Here is a 17,812-nt window from a genome sequence, read left to right on the forward strand (position 1 = left end):
AACCCCATCTGAAAATGCTAATATTGCAGCTAAATTGTTTAAACAGTAACAGAACGTTGTAGTAATAAAATTTTGTTACATAAAAATGCTAACAGGTGTTTTTTTTTTGTTTTTTTTTTAAAGAGCAGAGCAACCAGGGCCGTCCTTCCCATTGGGCTGACTGGTGAGGCGCTCCAGGACGCCCGCCCAGCAGGGGGCGCATCAAGGAGGTACACAGAGCCGCCCGCGCCCGCGCCTCCGCCTCACCCGCTTCACTCCTTTCCCAACAGCGGTGGCTGAAGCGAGGCAGCAGCAGCAGCAGCGGAGCTGCCTCCGTCGAGGGGTGGCAGGGAAGAGGAATAGGGCTACCTTCCGCCCACACTCCTTCAAGTCACAGCGAGCATTTGCATGCAAATGAGGTGCCGCGGAGCATTGTGGGGAAGCGCTGTCTGTGCTTGTTGGGACTTGAAGGAGTGTGGGCAGGCGCTGCCCCACAATGCTCTGTAGGCAAACCTTCTGTCGAGGCGGCAGCTAGGGCTCCCTGGACTGCAGCACCGCTCTGCCGCTTCAGCCGAGTAGGCGGAGGCGGAGGCGGAGCACATCTGGCAGCATCCCTGCCTGTCACGCCGCACCCTCCGGTTGCCCTCTGCGCCTGGCCCTGCCCGGCGGAGTGTGAGGGGCGCCGGAGGGATCATTGCGCCACAGCGCCCGATACACTGAAGACGGCCCTGAGAGCAACCAATACTTTAGTAAAAGAATAAAAGATACTAATGGCCTCATCCACATATTACTTTAAACCAAACCTTTGTTTACAGTTTATGGTTTGTCTGGAGAGAAACAAACCATAAGCTTGGCTGTGGATTCAATGTTAAGCCAGATAATAACTTAATTTGTGGCAATTCAGCAGCAACAGGGGAGGAGCAAAGCACCCATGATTTCATCAGTATGCTGTACATTCAAAGTTAAAGCACAGTTTCGTGTAACTATAGTTTAAAGTGATGCATATACCAGGTCAATATGTAGATAAAATCAGCTAGTACCTCTACATATCCTTCAGTTAAAATGGTCTATATTTGCAAATTTTGATTTTGCTAGCTATGTATTCATTTGGTTGGTTTGAAGTTAACAGGTGAGCAGTGACACCCAAGGGTTGTCAACCAAGAAGGTTCCAGTGATTATATTCTTGTAGTCATAGGAAGGTGCCTTATACTGGAACGTTGCAAATTATAGTATGAAACCAAGCTCATATGCACCTCCCAAAATACTGTGTTGATTGGAATTACTAGCTTTTGCTCTTCCCAAATGTTCCAGTGCAGTCCTTCCAGTTTTTTGAGATAAATTACACTTAAAAATAAACATTTCAATGCAATTTTTCATGTGGATTTTTAAAAAGTCCAAACTGTGTTACATCTAAGTAACAGGTTCCAGGGGGTTGGGTGGTGGGTGTGATGAAATTGTATATAGAAACTAAGACCAAGGAAATTCTAAAGACCTGATTTGTTTCATGTTCATTAAATAATTTGCTGTTAGGTATGCCCATTCCCCAAATGATACCATAGCTTCTCTATTAGGAATTAATGAAATAATTGCAAATGTTTAAAAGGATATAGATCAATAAGTTTTCGCAGCATCTCGGTGGAGGAGATAATAAGCCGGTGCATGCTCAGTGTTACCTTCAGCAGTTGGTAGTTCTTAAGCACGTTTCCTTCTGAATCTGAAAGAGCAATTCAGTGTTACCGGTATTAGGAACATGGGGGGGGGGGAGAGCTCAAAACAATCTGTACTAGATTTTCCAGGTTCCAATTTGGCCTGTTCATAGACCCTTCTATGGCAGGGATAGAATAGAATAGAATAGAATAGAATAGAATAGAATAGAATAGAATAGAATAGAATAGAATAGAATAGAATAGATCTTTATTGTCATTCTCCCCTTGTGGGAACAACAAAATTTCTCAATTGCTGTATCAACTCAATTAAAACACTCCACATGAATTAAAATACTAATACTAATATACAATATAATACAGAACTTAGCTTACTAAGCAAGGGGCTGTATGGTCATCAGAAGATGCAGGCTTCTGCACCTAACTGTGGGCTCCATTTCCTTTCCTTTTTAATTAGAAGAGCACCTTTTTACATGAATGTACTCAACGAGGTATAAAACCCATAGAAATGGCAAAATAAACAACAACAAAAACACACTGTCATCCTATAATGATTCAAAATATAACTAAAAGCAAATGAACAAAAGTTTGTATATAGCATTACAAGATACCAGAATACAATAAAACAAAATTACCACCAACAATTACAACCAATGAATAATTACAACCAACCAAGCCAAGTCTGTGAAAATGCAATACACAAAATAGGCTACATCATGTAGCATCATGTAGTCATCATGATGACTCAGGCCCCATATTAGTCAAGGACCAGCTGACAGTGCGGTAGTGCCCTTTTCCAACTTGGTTTAGGCATTGTGAAACTTCCCAGAGATATCTCTCTCTAGGAAATTTCATAAGATGTGTGTGGCATTTCAGTTCTATGTAATTGGGGGGGGGGGAATGGGGGAAAGCTGGATTGGGTGCTCAAAAGACTGGGAAGTGAACTTAAGTGGAAGACCTACTGTCCCTTGGAGCCCAGCTGGGGATTTCATAGGTTAGTGATTCACCAACCCCAACCCCCCTCCTTTCTGTGTCGAAGCTCAGATATTGGGCAGGACACGTATTCAAAACCAGAGAAAGGAAGGTGTTCCATCCATGTTCTTCATTTTTGGGACCTTATTGATACCGTAGTTCAGTGTTTCTCAACCTTTTTTGGGCCAAGGCACACTTGTTCCATGAAAAAGATCACGAGGCACACCACCATTAAAAAAGTTAAAAAATTTAACTCTGTGCCGCCCTATATTGTCTATATAATTATGACTGTAAGAAACACTTGCCAATTGCCAGGCGCCTCACCTTCTGCAGGGCGCGCACGTGCTCCTCGCCGAAGAGGCCGCTCACTCCCTCGTAGACGCTGCTGGCTGCCCTCCGGAGGCTGTTCTGCTTGTCGGCCCGCGGCCTCGCGCCGGCCAAGCCCTGGGCGCCGCCAGCAAGAGCAGCGAGAGCGAGACAAACAGCAGCAGCAGCAGCCGCCGGCCGCCTCTCACGTCCGAGGCCGTGGTGGTGGCTGTTGAGAGCTGCGCTCGCCCCGCGTCGTGACCCGGCCGGCTTCCTTTCTGGCGGGTTAGTGTTGTTTATTGGCGGCCGCCAGGCACGTGACAATGCAAATCGCCCTTCTCGTCGCCGCACGTCGCGGCACACCAGCCGCGTCTCGCCGCGGAACAGCGGTTGAGAAACGCTGCCGTAGTTTACTCTCTTGGTTCCCCATCCACAGTTTGATTGGAGAAATGTGGCTTTGCAGGAATAGTGTTTTTTACAAGCAGGTAAGTGTCATCAGGCACATTCAAGGGACCTGGAAGCCATTCAAGTGAATTTGCATTCTTCTTTAAAACTACAGTGGTACCTGGGTTTACGAACTTAAACGTTCCGGAAGTCCATTCGTAAACCAAAGCCATTCTTAAACCAAAGCGTGCTTTCCCTAATGAGGCCTCCCGCCACCAGTGCCCTTCCACCGTTAGGCTTCCGTTCATAGACCGAGGTAAAGTTTGCTAACTGGAACACTACAGAGTTTTGCAGAGTTCTTATACCGAATAGTTCATAAACAGGGCTGTTCTTAAACCGAGGTACCTGAAAAGTAACAAGTGCAAGGCCTACTCTTCTTCTTCTTCTTCTTCTTCTTCTTCTTCTTCTTCTTCTTCTTCTTCTTCTTCTTCTTCTTCTTCTTCTGCGATCACTCGTAGCCAAGTAAGATTGTCTTCCATAAACACGGTTTTAACAATGGGTCCGTAAGTGACTTTAGAGGCCAATTCTGGATCCACACGTCCTTCCACAGTGGGGACATTGGTTTCCGGGCGGGAGTTGATCACGGTGTGGATTTGCCAAGTGTGCCTTCCTCTTAGCACGTTTCTCCCTTACGTCCTGAGATCGAGTTTCTTCAAAGCCCATGACACCTTTGGTAAAGGCTGTTCTCCAACTGGAGCACTCGCAGGCCAGTGTTTCCCAGTTGTCAGTGTTTATACTACATTTTTAAAGATTTGCCTTGAGACAGTCTTTAAACCTCTTTTGTTGACCACCAGCATTACGCTTTCCATTTTTAAGTTCGGAATAGAGTAGTTGCTTTGGAAGACGATCATCAGGCATCCGCACAATATGACCAGTCCAACGAAGTGGATGTTGAAGAATCATTGCTTCAACACTGGTGATCTTTGCTTCTTCCAGTGCATTGATATTAGTTTGCCTGTCTTCCCAAGTGATGTGTAATTTTTTTAAAAAAAAACACTTAATATGGGTTTATCTTGGTTCCTAAAAGAGTATCTTAGATTATACATAGATCTTCAGTTAAACTAAATTGCCACTCAGACTTACAGGGAAGTAAATCCAAGAACAAGACTGAATCAATTATCTAAACAAAGTAACAAATGACACTTTTTAATGCTAGTGAAAGTACTTGCTAAACATTAACACTCATTTTGCTGCAGGGCGCACTGGTGTGAACTATTTTCCTTAGTACTTACATTGAAGCCAAAGCTTACATTGCAAGTGTTGATAACCGCCTACGGTTCTGTGGCATTTGGCCAAATACAGTATTGCAATTTCATTCAATTCTTAAGACACTTGCTGGTTTGAGTAGAGACATAAGTTCTTTGCTTGTTTAATACACAATATATTCCCCTGAAACAAGGTAAATGCATGCTCTAACATCTTCTAAAATGTTGCTAGATGTGAATAAAAGGCAACAAAACAAAATTATATACTTTTGAAGCAATACTGAATATAGTAATAATATGGGATATCCTTTATCCTTCTCTCTTTAAAACTATCTCTGAGAGCTCTGGTTTTGACTGGAGCAGGCCCCCATCAGCCATGAAGCTCAGTGAGTCACTTTGAGTCAGTCACTCTCTCTGACCCTAACCTACCTCACAGGATTGTGGTGAGGATAAAACAAAGGGGGGGAGCAGGTTAGGAAAACTGTATGGAAGGAAGGATGACAACCCTTCTCTGCCAGCACCACTGCTCCAATAAAAAGTCCCCAGAAGCTGCTTTAAATTGTTTCTCTTTTTCTACAGCCAGGCAATCAAAACATGGATTTCCCTTCCTTTGTTGTTTCCAGTTCATTTTTGCTTTAAAGGTATTTGGGGGACTAGGAATCTGTTTGTATTTCCCCTGTATTTTTCTAAGGAACCCACAGGAATTCAGCATCATGTGATGTTTGAATGGTTTGCCTGTGCAAGCATATCAGCTTCCCAGACAAAACAATCTCCCCCCCCCCAGTTATGACGGTTCTCCTGAATCCCCAAGCCAATTTCTGCTGACAGGGTTTGCTAGGTGACCCCAGAATAATAAATAATTAAGGAAAGGGTACGAAAAAATGGAAAAGCAACCCGCACATGGTTCTAGGAGGAAAGAGTTGTATTAATATATGTCTATATAATGCATGTGTGCACATAGTTGTGCAGAGTTGTGCATGTGTTTATATATAACATTCTGTGTGTGTGTGTGTGTGTGTGTGTGTGTGTGTGTGTGTGTGTGTGTATTTAGAATGTTTGCAATCCCAAAGGTCCCATTTAGAGAGTACATACATACTAAAGCAAAGCAACACACCCAAAAACAATGTAGCACCAAAGTATAATTCATCATAAAAATATCAAAACCCTTAAATAGAATCAGCAAAAAAAAAAGAGGTTTACCCTCATTTTCATGTAACATGCATTACTCCAATAATAACTCTTGGTGGGTAACAACATCACTTGACACAATTACTTCAAAGCATTAAACAAATTATCAGTGTTCTAAAAAACAAAACAAAACTATGAAAACCCAAAGAAACTAGGAAGAAGAAAGAGCATTGAACCCCCGGGGGAGGGGCCATTCCATAGAGTTAGGACAACTACAGAGAAAGCCTGCCTCCACTTCTCTTACCTCTTGGAAGGGAAGTTACTTGGAGATCTCGAAGATTATTTTAAAAGGCAAATGGACTCATACAAGCAGATGTTCAAAGATACACTGACCCCAGGCTTAGGAAGGGCTTCGAACGTAAGAACCAGCTCCTTTAACTGGGCCCAGATACTAACAGCCATCAGTATAATTGGTTCAGGACTGCTCCTATTGGTGCCCTTCAGTTATGTAGGCCACTGTGTTAAAAATACAGTGATACCTCGGGTTACAAACTTAATTCATTTCAGAACTCAGTTCTTAACCCGAAGCATTCTTAACCCGAGGCGCGCATTCCTTACACAGGCTCCCGCGGCCCCAGAAGCAGATTGCGTTCGTATCCGAGGCAAAGTTCGCAACCCGGGACACCTACTTCTGGGTCTGTGGAGTTTGTAACCCAAAGCGTTCGTAAGCAGGACTGTTCATAACCCGAGGTACCACTGTAGACCCAAGGGTTCTTCACAGCTGAACCTCCTATCACATTGTTCAGTGAAGCAACTGGGTAAGGTTTGCATTAAATCCACAAAGATCTGGGGAGTTAAAAACTGACTACAGGTCCCAAATGCTAGATACAGTATATGCTAGGTATGTCCCAAACTGTCCAGCAGCTCATACGTTCTTTACTCAAAAGCAGACAGAACAACATCTATGTTACGCATATTCTAAATCTTGGGTTTTTCATACCGTATTTTTTGGACCATAACACGCACCTAGTTTTTTGAGGAGGAAAACAAGAAAAAAAAATTCTGGTTTTCCTCCTCTAAAAGGCTGGGAGGGGGAGCCAAGGAGGCAGCGGGGGTTGATGGGGAAGAACAAGCAACATCCCTCCGCTGCTCCCCGCTTCTCGCTGAACGCGGCGGAGGCGGGGGGAGGCTGATATGGTATGTGAGGTGGGGCTTACCTGCCCCCCATATTTTATTCAAGTTGGAAGAGGGAGGGAGGGAGGGAAGGAAAGGGGTGAGAGAGAAAAAGAGAGACAAGGAAGGAAGGGGTGAAAAAAGAGAAAGAGAGAGGGGGGAAGAGAGAGGGAAGGAAGGAGGGATGGATGGAATAAGGGAAGGGGTGAGAGGGAGGGAGGGAGGGGTGAGAGGGAGGGAGGGAGGGGTGAGAGAGAGAGAGAAAGAAAGAGGGAAGGATGGATGGAAGCTGGGAGAGGGGCGGAAGGGGCTCCCTTCCGTCTCTCCTCTCACCTTGCTCGCTGTCGCGGAAGCAGCCCGAGAGCCGGTTTACCGCTGCTCGCGGCACGGGCTCTGGCTCTTTGTGGGGCTCTGGCTCTTTGTGGGGCTCTGGTTCTTGTACAGGCTCTGGCTCTTGTAGGGCTCTGGCTCTGGCATTCGCTCCATAACAAGCAGCAACTTTTTCCCCTTCCGTTTTAGGAGGGGGAAAGGGTGTGTTATGGTCCGAAAGATATGGTACATTCTCATGCAGTAGCTACACACACTGTATTAACGAAAGCATTAGAAGAGCACAACTAGCAAACTGTATTCTTTTAAGTCAACTTCCGCACAGTTTCAATATGCACTTGAAGCTTGTTCACTTTATCTTAGTCTTAACAAGTTGAACACTTCAAGCTTCATGAGACTCACTCTCATTTCTTCACTCTAATTTCCGCTTGCATACCTGTCAGTAAAACCACACACCCTGCTGGGAAGAAACCCTCTAAGTAAATGTTAAATGTGGTAGAAGCGTGTTGTTAGAATTACCACATTTTGCACTAGGAACCTGCTTTTAAATGTGGTATAGTTTAGTTATGCTACTTTGCAAATAAAATAACACCGCATTATAAAAATAAAATTATCTTGAAAATGCTGCTCATTATAGAAACATGATGAGGTTAAATAACAGTTTCTACCCATGGGGATTGGAATGCTAAAGTAGGGAATCAAGAGATAAAAGGAACAACTGGCAAGTTTGGCCTTGGAGTTCAAAATGAAGCAGGGCAAAGGCTAATAGAGTTCTGTCAAGAGAACAAGCTGGTCATCACAAACACTCTCTTCCAACAACACAAGAGAAGACTCTACACATGGATATCACCAAATGGGCAGCATCGAAATCAGATTGATTATATTCTCTGCAGCCAAAGATGGAGAAGCTCTATACAGTCAGCAAAAACAAGACCTGGAGCTGACTGTAACTCAGATCATCAGCTTCTTATAGCAAAATTCCAGCTTAAACTGAAGAAAGTAGGAAAAACCACTGGGCCAGTAAGATACAATCTGGATCAAATCCCTTATGAATACACAGTGGAAGTGAGGAACAGGTTTAAGGATTTAGATTTGGTGGACAGAGTGCCTGAAGAACTATGGATGGAGGCTCGTAACATTATACAGGAGGCAGCAACGAAAACCATCCCAAGGAAAAGGAAATGCAAGAAAGCAAAATGGCTGTCCAACGAGGCCTTACAAATAGCGGAGGAGAGGAGGCAAGCAAAATGCAAGGGAGATAGGGAAAGATACAGGAAACTGAATGCAGATTTCCAAAAAACAGCAAGGAGAGACAAGAGGGTCTTCTTAAATGAGCAATGCAAAGAAATAGAGGAAAACAATAGAATGGGGAAAACCAGAGATCTGTTCAAGAAAATTGGAGATAAGAAAGGAGCATTTCGTACAAAGATTACCATAATCAAGGACAAAAGTGGTAAGGACCTAACAGAAGCAGAAGACATCAAGAAGAGGTGGCAAGAATACACAGAGGAATTATACCAGAAAGATATGGAGGTCTCGTACACCCCAGGTAGTGTGGTTGCTGACCTTGAGCCAGACATCTTGGAGAGTGAAGTCAAATGGGCCTTAGAAAGCACTGCTAATAACAAGGCCAGTGGAAGTGATGATATTCCAGCTGAACTATTTAAAATTTTAAAAGATGATGCTGTTAAGGTGCTACACCCAATATGCCAGCAAGTTTGGAAAACTCAGCAATGGCCAGAGGATTGGAGAAGATCAGTCTACATCCCAATTCCAAAGAAGGGCAGTGCCAAAGAATGCTCCAACTACCGCACAATTGCACTCATTTCACACGCTAGCAAGGTTATGCTTAAAATTCTACAAGGCAGACTTAGGCAGTATGTGGATCGAGAACTCCCAGAAGTGCAAGCTGGATATCGAAAGGGCAGAGGAACCAGAGACCAAATACCGTGTTTCCCCTTTTTTAAGACACCGTCTTATAACTTTTTTCCCTCAAAAAAACACACAGTGGCTTATTTTCAGGGGGTGTCTTTTTTTAAAAAAAGGGCTGGTGCAACTGGGACCCACTGGCTCAGGACGCTCAGTGCTCTCTTCTGCGCGCTGCTGGGCGCGTTGTTGGCGCTGCCAGTTCCGAGCGCCTGCAGGGTGGGGTGGGGGTGGCAGTGCTTTAAACCCCCAACCCTTTAGAAAGCAATGGAAGTTATGGACCGTAACAATCCTTAAGAGGCACAGGTCTTTAAAAAACCCCTGGTATCACCCTTGAAGCACAGCCTTCCAAAGTCAGGGGGGAAGAGGAAAGGATCGGGGGTGATTCTGCACCCTGGGACCCACAGAACTACTTTAAAAATCCCAACCTGGGGGGGGGGTCAAATAGTGAAGCCCCATAGCCCTGTAGCAACAGAAGGCACATTCTGAAGCACCCGAGCTGTTCGGTTCCATAAAAAATCCAGGAATTGTAAAATTAACAACAATAATGGGGGGGGCACTATCCAAAGAGTTAAGAAGGAATGGGAAAGTGTTGAGTTATATATGGAAAAATATGGAAAGGAAAGTTAGTTAAAGATAAAAAATAAATAATTATCGCAAGGGAAAAAATAACATCATAAAGGGTAATAATATTAAATATAAAATAGACAACACAACAGAAAAAGCAAGTATATGACTAAATGAGATCGCACAGGAGTGAGGGAAGTGGGGAGAGAGGGAGGGGGGGTAAGGAAAGGAAGGAGGCAATGGTTGGAGGAGGGTATAGGGGGATGAATTAAAGGAAAATTAAGACTGAGAGGCGCATGGTTTTTGTTTTTTAAAGATGCAAAGGCTTGCAATCAGCCAAAGTATAGAGCCCAACTTCCAGGAGACTGCGATCTACTTGCGGATTTATAAACTGGAGGTGATCTACCCCTGTTTTATTGGTGTTCAGGTCAGAGTTGTTTTTAGAGAGAGGAAATATCCCATTTTTGAGGTTAAAGTAAAAGTTCCTGACCTTTTTTTTATAATGAGGAAATGCTGCTAAAACTCCGTTCTTCATTCCACGAAGGGGAGAGGGGGCGGGGCCGGGTGCTCAAAGACAAAAGAAATGGAAAAGGAGATAGCGATCAACTGCAGCCTCCTGCAGCCGCCGGGAGAGGCAGGGGCTGCAGCCGAGTGCTGCTTCGCAAACAAACGGGGGAAAGTGCTTAGAACCCAGAGAATCCAGCTGAAAAACACGAAGCAGCAACAGCAATTGCACACACACCATCCCAAGCCAGCACAGTAACCAAGTCCCAAAAGCAAGAAAGGACTCAGCAAACACTGCTGCGGCCGGCGGCTGCTCAGTGCTCTCTTCCGCACAGCGCCTATCACTATGGCTTATTTTCGGGGTACGGTTTATATTTCTCAAATGCTTAGAAATGCTGCTATGGCTTATTTTATGACTACGCCTTAAAAAGGGGGAAACACGGTAGCAAACATGCGCTGGATTATGGAGAAAGCTAGAGAGTTCCAGAAAAACGTCTACTTCTGCTTCATTGACTATGCAAAAGCCTTTGACTGTGTCGACCACAGCAAACTATGGCAAGTTCTTAAAGAAATGGGAGTGCCTGATCACCTCATCTGTCTCCTGAGAAATCTCTATGTGGGACAAGAAGCTACAGTTAGAACTGGATATGGAACAACTGATTGGTTCAAAATTGGGAAAGGAGTACGACAAGGTTGTATATTGTCTCCCTGCTTATTTAACTTATATGCAGAATTCATCATGCGAAAGGCTGGACTAGATGAATCCCAAGCCGGAATTAAGATTGCCGGAAGAAATATCAACAACCTCAGATATGCAGATGACACAACCTTGATGGCAGAAAGTGAGGAGGAATTAAAGAACCTTTTAATGAGGGTGAAAGAGGAGAGCGCAAAATATGGTCTGAAGCTCAACATCAAAAAAACCAAGATCATGGCCACTGGTCCCATCACCTCCTGGCAAATAGAAGGGGAAGAAATGGAGGCAGTGAGAGATTTTACTTTCTTGGGCTCCTTGATCACTGCAGATGGTGACAGCAGTCACGAAATTAAAAGACGCCTGCTTCTTGGGAGAAAAGCAATGACAAACCTAGACAGCATCTTAAAAAGCAGAGACATCACCTTGCCGACAAAGGTCCGTATAGTTAAAGCTATGGTTTTCCCAGTAGTGATATATGGAAGTGAGAGCTGGACCATAAAGAAGGCTGATCGCCGAAGAATTGATGCTTTTGAATTATGGTGCTGGAGGAGACTCTTGAGAGTCCCATGGACTGCTAGAAGATCAAACCTATCCATTCTTAAGGAAATCAGCCCTGAGTGCTCCCTGGAAGGACAGATCGTGAAGCTGAGGCTCCAATACTTTGGCCACCTCATGAGAAGAGAAGAATCCTTGGAAAAGACCTTGATGCTGGGAAAGATGGAGGGCACAAGGAGAAGGGGACGACAGAGGACAAGATGGTTGGACAGTGTTCTCGAAGCTACGAACATGAGTTTGACCGAACTGCGGGAGGCAGTGCAAGACAGGAGTGCCTGGCGTGCTATGGTCCATGGGGTCACGAAGAGTCGGACACGACTAAACGACTAAACAACCCATGGGCCACGAGGCTGCTGAATGGAAGACAGCAACATTGCAGCTGACATTCGGGGTTGGTGGTAGTATGACAGCATCACAGAGTGATAAGGACTAAGAGATTGTGGGGGGGGGCGCTCGTTTAATCTCACTGTAAACAAGTGGTACAGTGACAATAAAGTATTTCTATTTTTTTCTATCATTATTAATATTCAGTGCTTTCTCAGTTTCAGAAATCATTTGCCCACATGCTATAAACAATATTCCATTCTGAAGGAGATCAGCCCTGAGTGCTCACTGGAAGGACAGATCGTGAAGCTGAGGCTCCAATACTTTGTGCACCTCATGAGAAGAGAAGAATCCTTGGAAAAGACCCTGATGTTGGGAAAGATTGAGGGCACTAGGAGAAGGGGACGACAGAGGACGAGTGGTTAGACAGTGTTCTCGAAGCTACCAACATGTGTTTGACCAAACTGCGGGAGGCAGTGGAAGACAGGAGTGCCTGGCGTGCTATGGTCCATGGGGTCACGAAGAGTCAGACACGACTAAACGACTAAACAACAACAACATAAACAATATGGGTGCATTCGTGTTTCCTTCATATATATGTGTGTGTAATTCATACTCAGAGTAGACCCACTGAAATCAATGCACTTAAGTCCATTAATTTTAATGCATCTACCGTGAGGATAGCTAGCAATGGTTATCACACAGGCCAAATTCTTCTTAAACTGACAGTTGGATTTGTTCACTGTATTATTTTTTTCGCATTTTCTGTTTTGAACCGCCCTGGGATGTTCAGATGAAGGGTAGTATACAAATTTAACAAATAATAATAATAATAATAATAATAATAATAATAATAATAATAATAGATAACTCTACATTCTAACATTTTGTGCTAGCTTCAAATGCTTTCAGTGGGTTAGCTTACCCTGACATGCCACATAATTATGGGTCTTCTGTTTTTATTCCAGTCTAATTTCTCACTTTCCTAACAAGTCACAGATTGGGAACCTGTGACCCCTCAGATGTTTATTTGTGTAATGATTTATGAACGCCACACATACTCCATCCCTGTTATACCGTAACTAGTACTGAAACAAGAAACATGGGCACACATCAGATTTCAGGGACAGCAAAAATCAAGATATATGGCCCAACCCATCCTAACCATGTTTACTTAGATCAGACATCCCCAAACTTCAGCCCTCCAGATGTTTTGGACTACAATTCCCATCATCCCTGACCACTGGTCCTCTTAGCTAGGGATCATGGGAGTTGTAGGCCAAAACATCTGGAGGGCCGCAGTTTGGGGATGCCTGACTTAGATGGTCTCATGGTTTCCACATAACTTAATTTCAAGTTGAGCATGCTTAGAGTCTGCAGGTTTAGTAAGAAATAGGGTTGCCATACATCCAGAATTTTCCAGACATACCCGGAATACTGCAGCCAAAAGCAGTGACAGGGCAGAAACCGGCTAAATGTCCAGGAAAATCCGGACATATGGCAACCGATGTCAGCAGTGCTGTTTTTGCAGATTTCCCTTTAAAATGTCCAATTTATTTTCAATTTTGCTAAAAAAAATCTCAACAACTTTTCTGTCCAGATGTTCACTTTCTGAAATATATAAGACATATCTTGCCAAATAAAAGTTTTAGCAGTATATAGAAATAAAATTAAAACAGAAACATAAAAAGACAGTGAACTGTTACATCTCCAAATAATGATTTTCAGCAGATTTTCTCCCCTTTGAAATGCAGTTATTCTGTGGCAAGATCCATAGTCCACTATGTCAGAAACTACATAGTCCACTACGTCAAAAACTGCATTTGATTAGCATTTGTACTCCCCGAGTAGTTTCTGAAATAGCATTAGTTAAAAAAAATTAATGGCACTGATTACACTTTTAGCCTGCCCTTCTATTGAAAAGTTCCAAGGATGTCTTCCATCTTGTCATTGACCAGGTCAAGACCTGCTTAGATTTAATAATGAACACTGTGTGTTAATGTGGGCAGTTGTTTAAAGAGCGGTGGTACAACTATGTCTTTATTAGCCCTTTCCTCCACCTTCCTAAGACAAGCACACTCAAGGAGGTTTACAAAACAAAGTAAATACACCCTAAGACAAATGAAAATATAGTCATAACCATAAAAATGCAAACACATAGCAGAAGAAGAAGCATAACTCATCTGAAAGCAACAAAAAAAAGTCTCCCTAAAACTGGTAAGAAGGCAGCAGACAGACAAGCTTGTTAGGAGTCATTCTGCAAAGAAACAGAAAAGATGGTTGTAACTTTAAGAACTGTTTCTGTAAGTTCTGGGTGTGAATTCTGAGCTGATTAGTTACAGCTGGTGATGTGTACAAAAGGAGGAGAAGCAGCAGTTTGAATTTGCCTCCAGAGAAAAAGCACCCACACACTTTATGTTTGCTTTTTTTTGTATAGCTAAAATAAATCCTTTACTTGAGTGTTTTATGCCAGTCTCGTTGTCTCGTGGTTCTGCCATCTGCCATCAGAGAAAACCTGCCTCCAATAAAGCTTCCCTTGGAAGATTGTTCTACATTTTGGGTGTCACAACTGAAAAGCCCCCTCCGACCACAAACCATAATTCATCAGCAAAGAGACAGGAAGGAGAGCCTCAGATGCCAAACACAAATCTTGGGCAGGTTCCTACTGGAAGTCACAGTTCCTGAAGTATCCTGGTTACGGCATTAAAGGCCAAGGCCAGAGGCCTTCTTTCATGTGCCCCTTCAGTGAGAGGCCCAGAGGGTGGTAACATGAGAACGAGCCTTTCCTGTGGTGGCTCCCCATTTGTAGAATTCTCTCCTTAGGGCGCCTTCATTACAGATCTTTAGGTACCAGGCAAAAACGTTTCTCTATAACCAGGCCTTTGGCTAAATGAACATTCTATGGTCTTTTAAATGTGGGGTTTAGGGGGGGCGGTATTGGTTTGTTTTTGTTTTATTATGATTTTTGTGTTCTCATTCTGTATTTTTATGTTGTGAACTGCCCTTCGATCTACAGAGTGGATATTTGTTGGTGGGTTGCTTCATCACATTGTGACTGTGGTATGGAAGGGCAGTTTGACTATATTTATCTGAATAATAAACTGACAAATATACTTCATACAGTAGAAAATACTTTCCATCCAAAAAATTCAAAACACTGGAAATCACAATTTTTACCCCAGCAGCTTTCATTGACTACAGTATATGATATTAATTCTTTGGTAAATGTTAGCAGTTACAGGTTATTGCCAATGAAGTTGCTCACAATTTTACACTGTTTTTAAAACAATTAAGGCTGAACGTTCATATTTATAGCTGTTTTACATTAGTTAAACACAATCAGCTCTAGTTAGCAAATTAGCATTCTAAAGGGTTCTAAACAAGTCTTCTGTTTCTGTAATGTGATTACTTACCTATTAACTTCATTTCAGTTGCCAAGCAACATAAAAGCTTTTATGCCACAATTACACTAGGATGAGTTAATGGCACAAAGATTAATCTCATTTTAATACAAAACTGTAATTCTTAACATGTGAACATTTGGGGGGGGGAATAAAATCCAAGATGTACAGTTCAGGGCAAAGATGCTTTAATATACGTACATATTTAGAAGACAGATATGATATCTATTGAAAGATAAAAGAATAAAAAGGTACATAATTTGTTCCTATATTAAGTCCAAAGTTATATAACACAACCTATGTTGACTTATTTTTGCAATTTGTTAAGCGTCTGTATGAATGAAATTAAATTGCAGCTGTTTATTGGGAAACGGATACATTTTCACTCTTGCAAATACATTTAATTAATTATGTTCCTGTATTTACATGTTGAATAGTTAAAACAATAACAATTTATTAGGTAATCTGAAGTACTATGACAAAAGGTATAATGGTCTTGTTTATCCTTAAAGATAAAAGACCAAAGACCGTGTTTTTTTTTAAAATGTATTAAATTATTTAAGATGCATTTTGAAGTGAGAAATAAACCATGCTGATACTATATTTCAGGTCTCTGAAATCACAAGCAGCAAGTATAGACCCAGCCTGACCAGAAACCCTGCAGTTCTACCTGCAAAATAAAGGCCTAGGTCAATAATTCAAAATTACTTTTTTTGGCAGAGGAATGATGGTTGGAGCATGCAGTAGTGTTTTAAAAAGACCTGCCAGTTATGAATATATCTTGAAAATCTACCGGTAAAATGCAGCAAGAGACAGTGATTATGAATTTAAGAGGGGAACCCTAGCTGATAAGGTCTCTTGACCCCAATCATAAAGTGCCAAGAGTCAGAGAGTTATGGGTTTGGCAACAGGCTGAGGACTCTAGTCTGCCCCTTCTCTCTTTGACCTAACAAATCCCAAGCGTCCAAATAAAGTAACTCAAGAAACCTACAAAAAACATGCTGGTAGAGAACCAGCAGAGGTGAGGGGGCTTTCCAGCATTCTATGCAGAATGTCACAGGTACAATTATGTGCCCCTGTGCTTGAGCTCTTGGCCCTCAGGGAACATGTTTGGCTGGTCTGGAGAAATTCAGACAAGTAGGCAGACCAAGTGTTCAGGGGCATGGCAGAGGTGTCACCACTCCCAGGGTCCTAGTTCCTGTGCTGAAATAGAAAATGAGAGTCTTCGGGGGGAAGGGCATCACTCTAAGGAAGAAGGAAATGATGCCTTAGAAGGAACCTATTGGGGGGAGGGCAGAGAAGAACAGATGTCCTCCCATGCCAAGGGTACTACTCCAGAGTTTATGACAGGCCTACAAACCACATAGTGACTTGCTTGGTTGGTGTAAAGGTTGCAGATGTTGCATATCATCTAGCTATCCTAGCAGATAGGACTGAGGAGGAGTCCTGTGGTCATGGTGCACATTGGCTTGAGTGTAGACATGCAGTCCTGGAAGCAAAATGCAAGTAGAAAGATAGCGTTGGTAGGTTCAAGATAATTTCTTTGAAATGCTAACCTTTACATGAATGGGGCCTAGGCAGGCAAGGGTGAGAAGTCTCAATGCATGGAAAAGATGGTGGCATTGGGAGGTTGGGTTTGGAGGGCCTGTAGAAAAGGGACAGGGCTTCACTGTTGGAATTTAAAGGGGGGGAGGTGGCAGAGCAAGCTTATAAATTGATTGTTAAGCATAGCTGCAAAGTCTCCTGTATTCCCTGGGAAACCCCCGTTTTTTCCAGCCGTTCCCAGCTGGAAAAACGGATTTTTTTGTTTCCCCCCGGTTTTCTTACTGGCTGGGGGAGGCTCCTTCTGCGCATGTCTGGAGTCTCTGGACATGCGCAGAAGCAATTTCTGGCGTGGCGGCCATTTTGGAACTGGGCGGAGCATGCTCAGAAGCGACTTTTGGTGCTGCTCTGCCCAGTTCCAAAATATCGGCAGCGCAACTTCCGTCTGCCGATCCCTTATTTTTCTGGCAGGAACTTGGCAGGTATGTTGTTAAGGAAAAGCTGGTGTGAGGAGATGGGGAATATTCAGTATGGGATCAATCATCTCTCAGGGGCGTGAATGAAAATGTTTATGCTTTTCCAAATGGGAGAAGGGTACAACTAGGCAATGACAGTGCAGGAGGATGTAAACTGCCAAAATGAAAGGTGGTATACAAATTATTTTAACAACAATAATGATAGCAATTCAAAGAAGCTAAAGTGGAGGGAGGTAGAACACCCATGCCATGGACATTTGGAAAGAGACACTATGTAAAGATGCTTATATGCTAGAAGCCTCTGAGAAATATTGGGCAAGTTGGAATACCTGGTTTTAAAGCTCAGATCAGATATAGTGTCACAATGGAAACTTTGTGGAATGGACGTTAATGATAAGGCATTGTTATCTCTGAATCCAACTCTACTGAAAGGTCAGGGGTGGAGCACACTGGATGTGGTGTCTTTTTGTACATCAAAGAGGGCACAGAGTTCAACAATCTCAAAAAGGAAAAACACCTCCACAGAATCATTGGGGGTGGCACTAATGGGTCCCATGAGTAATTTAGTACTGGGAATGTACTGCCACATGCCTGGCCAAAATGCTCATCTTGAGATGTAGGA

General features: G+C 43.1%; 1 protein-coding gene across 3 annotated transcripts in view; it reads right to left on the bottom strand.

Annotated features, from left to right (window-relative positions):
* Positions 1-17,812, bottom strand: part of RASGRP1 (RAS guanyl releasing protein 1) — a 51,853-nt gene that overhangs the window by 21,498 nt on the left and 12,543 nt on the right. For all 3 annotated transcript variants that reach the window (XM_060273265.1, XM_060273269.1, XM_060273272.1), the window contains one exon: positions 1,583-1,693. In XM_060273265.1, coding sequence (XP_060129248.1) covers positions 1,583-1,693 — 111 coding nt within the window. The remainder of the gene's footprint in view (positions 1-1,582; positions 1,694-17,812) is intronic.

This window comes from Zootoca vivipara, chromosome 1, assembly GCF_963506605.1.
Source record: "Zootoca vivipara chromosome 1, rZooViv1.1, whole genome shotgun sequence".
Taxonomy (NCBI): Eukaryota; Metazoa; Chordata; class Lepidosauria; order Squamata; family Lacertidae; genus Zootoca; species Zootoca vivipara.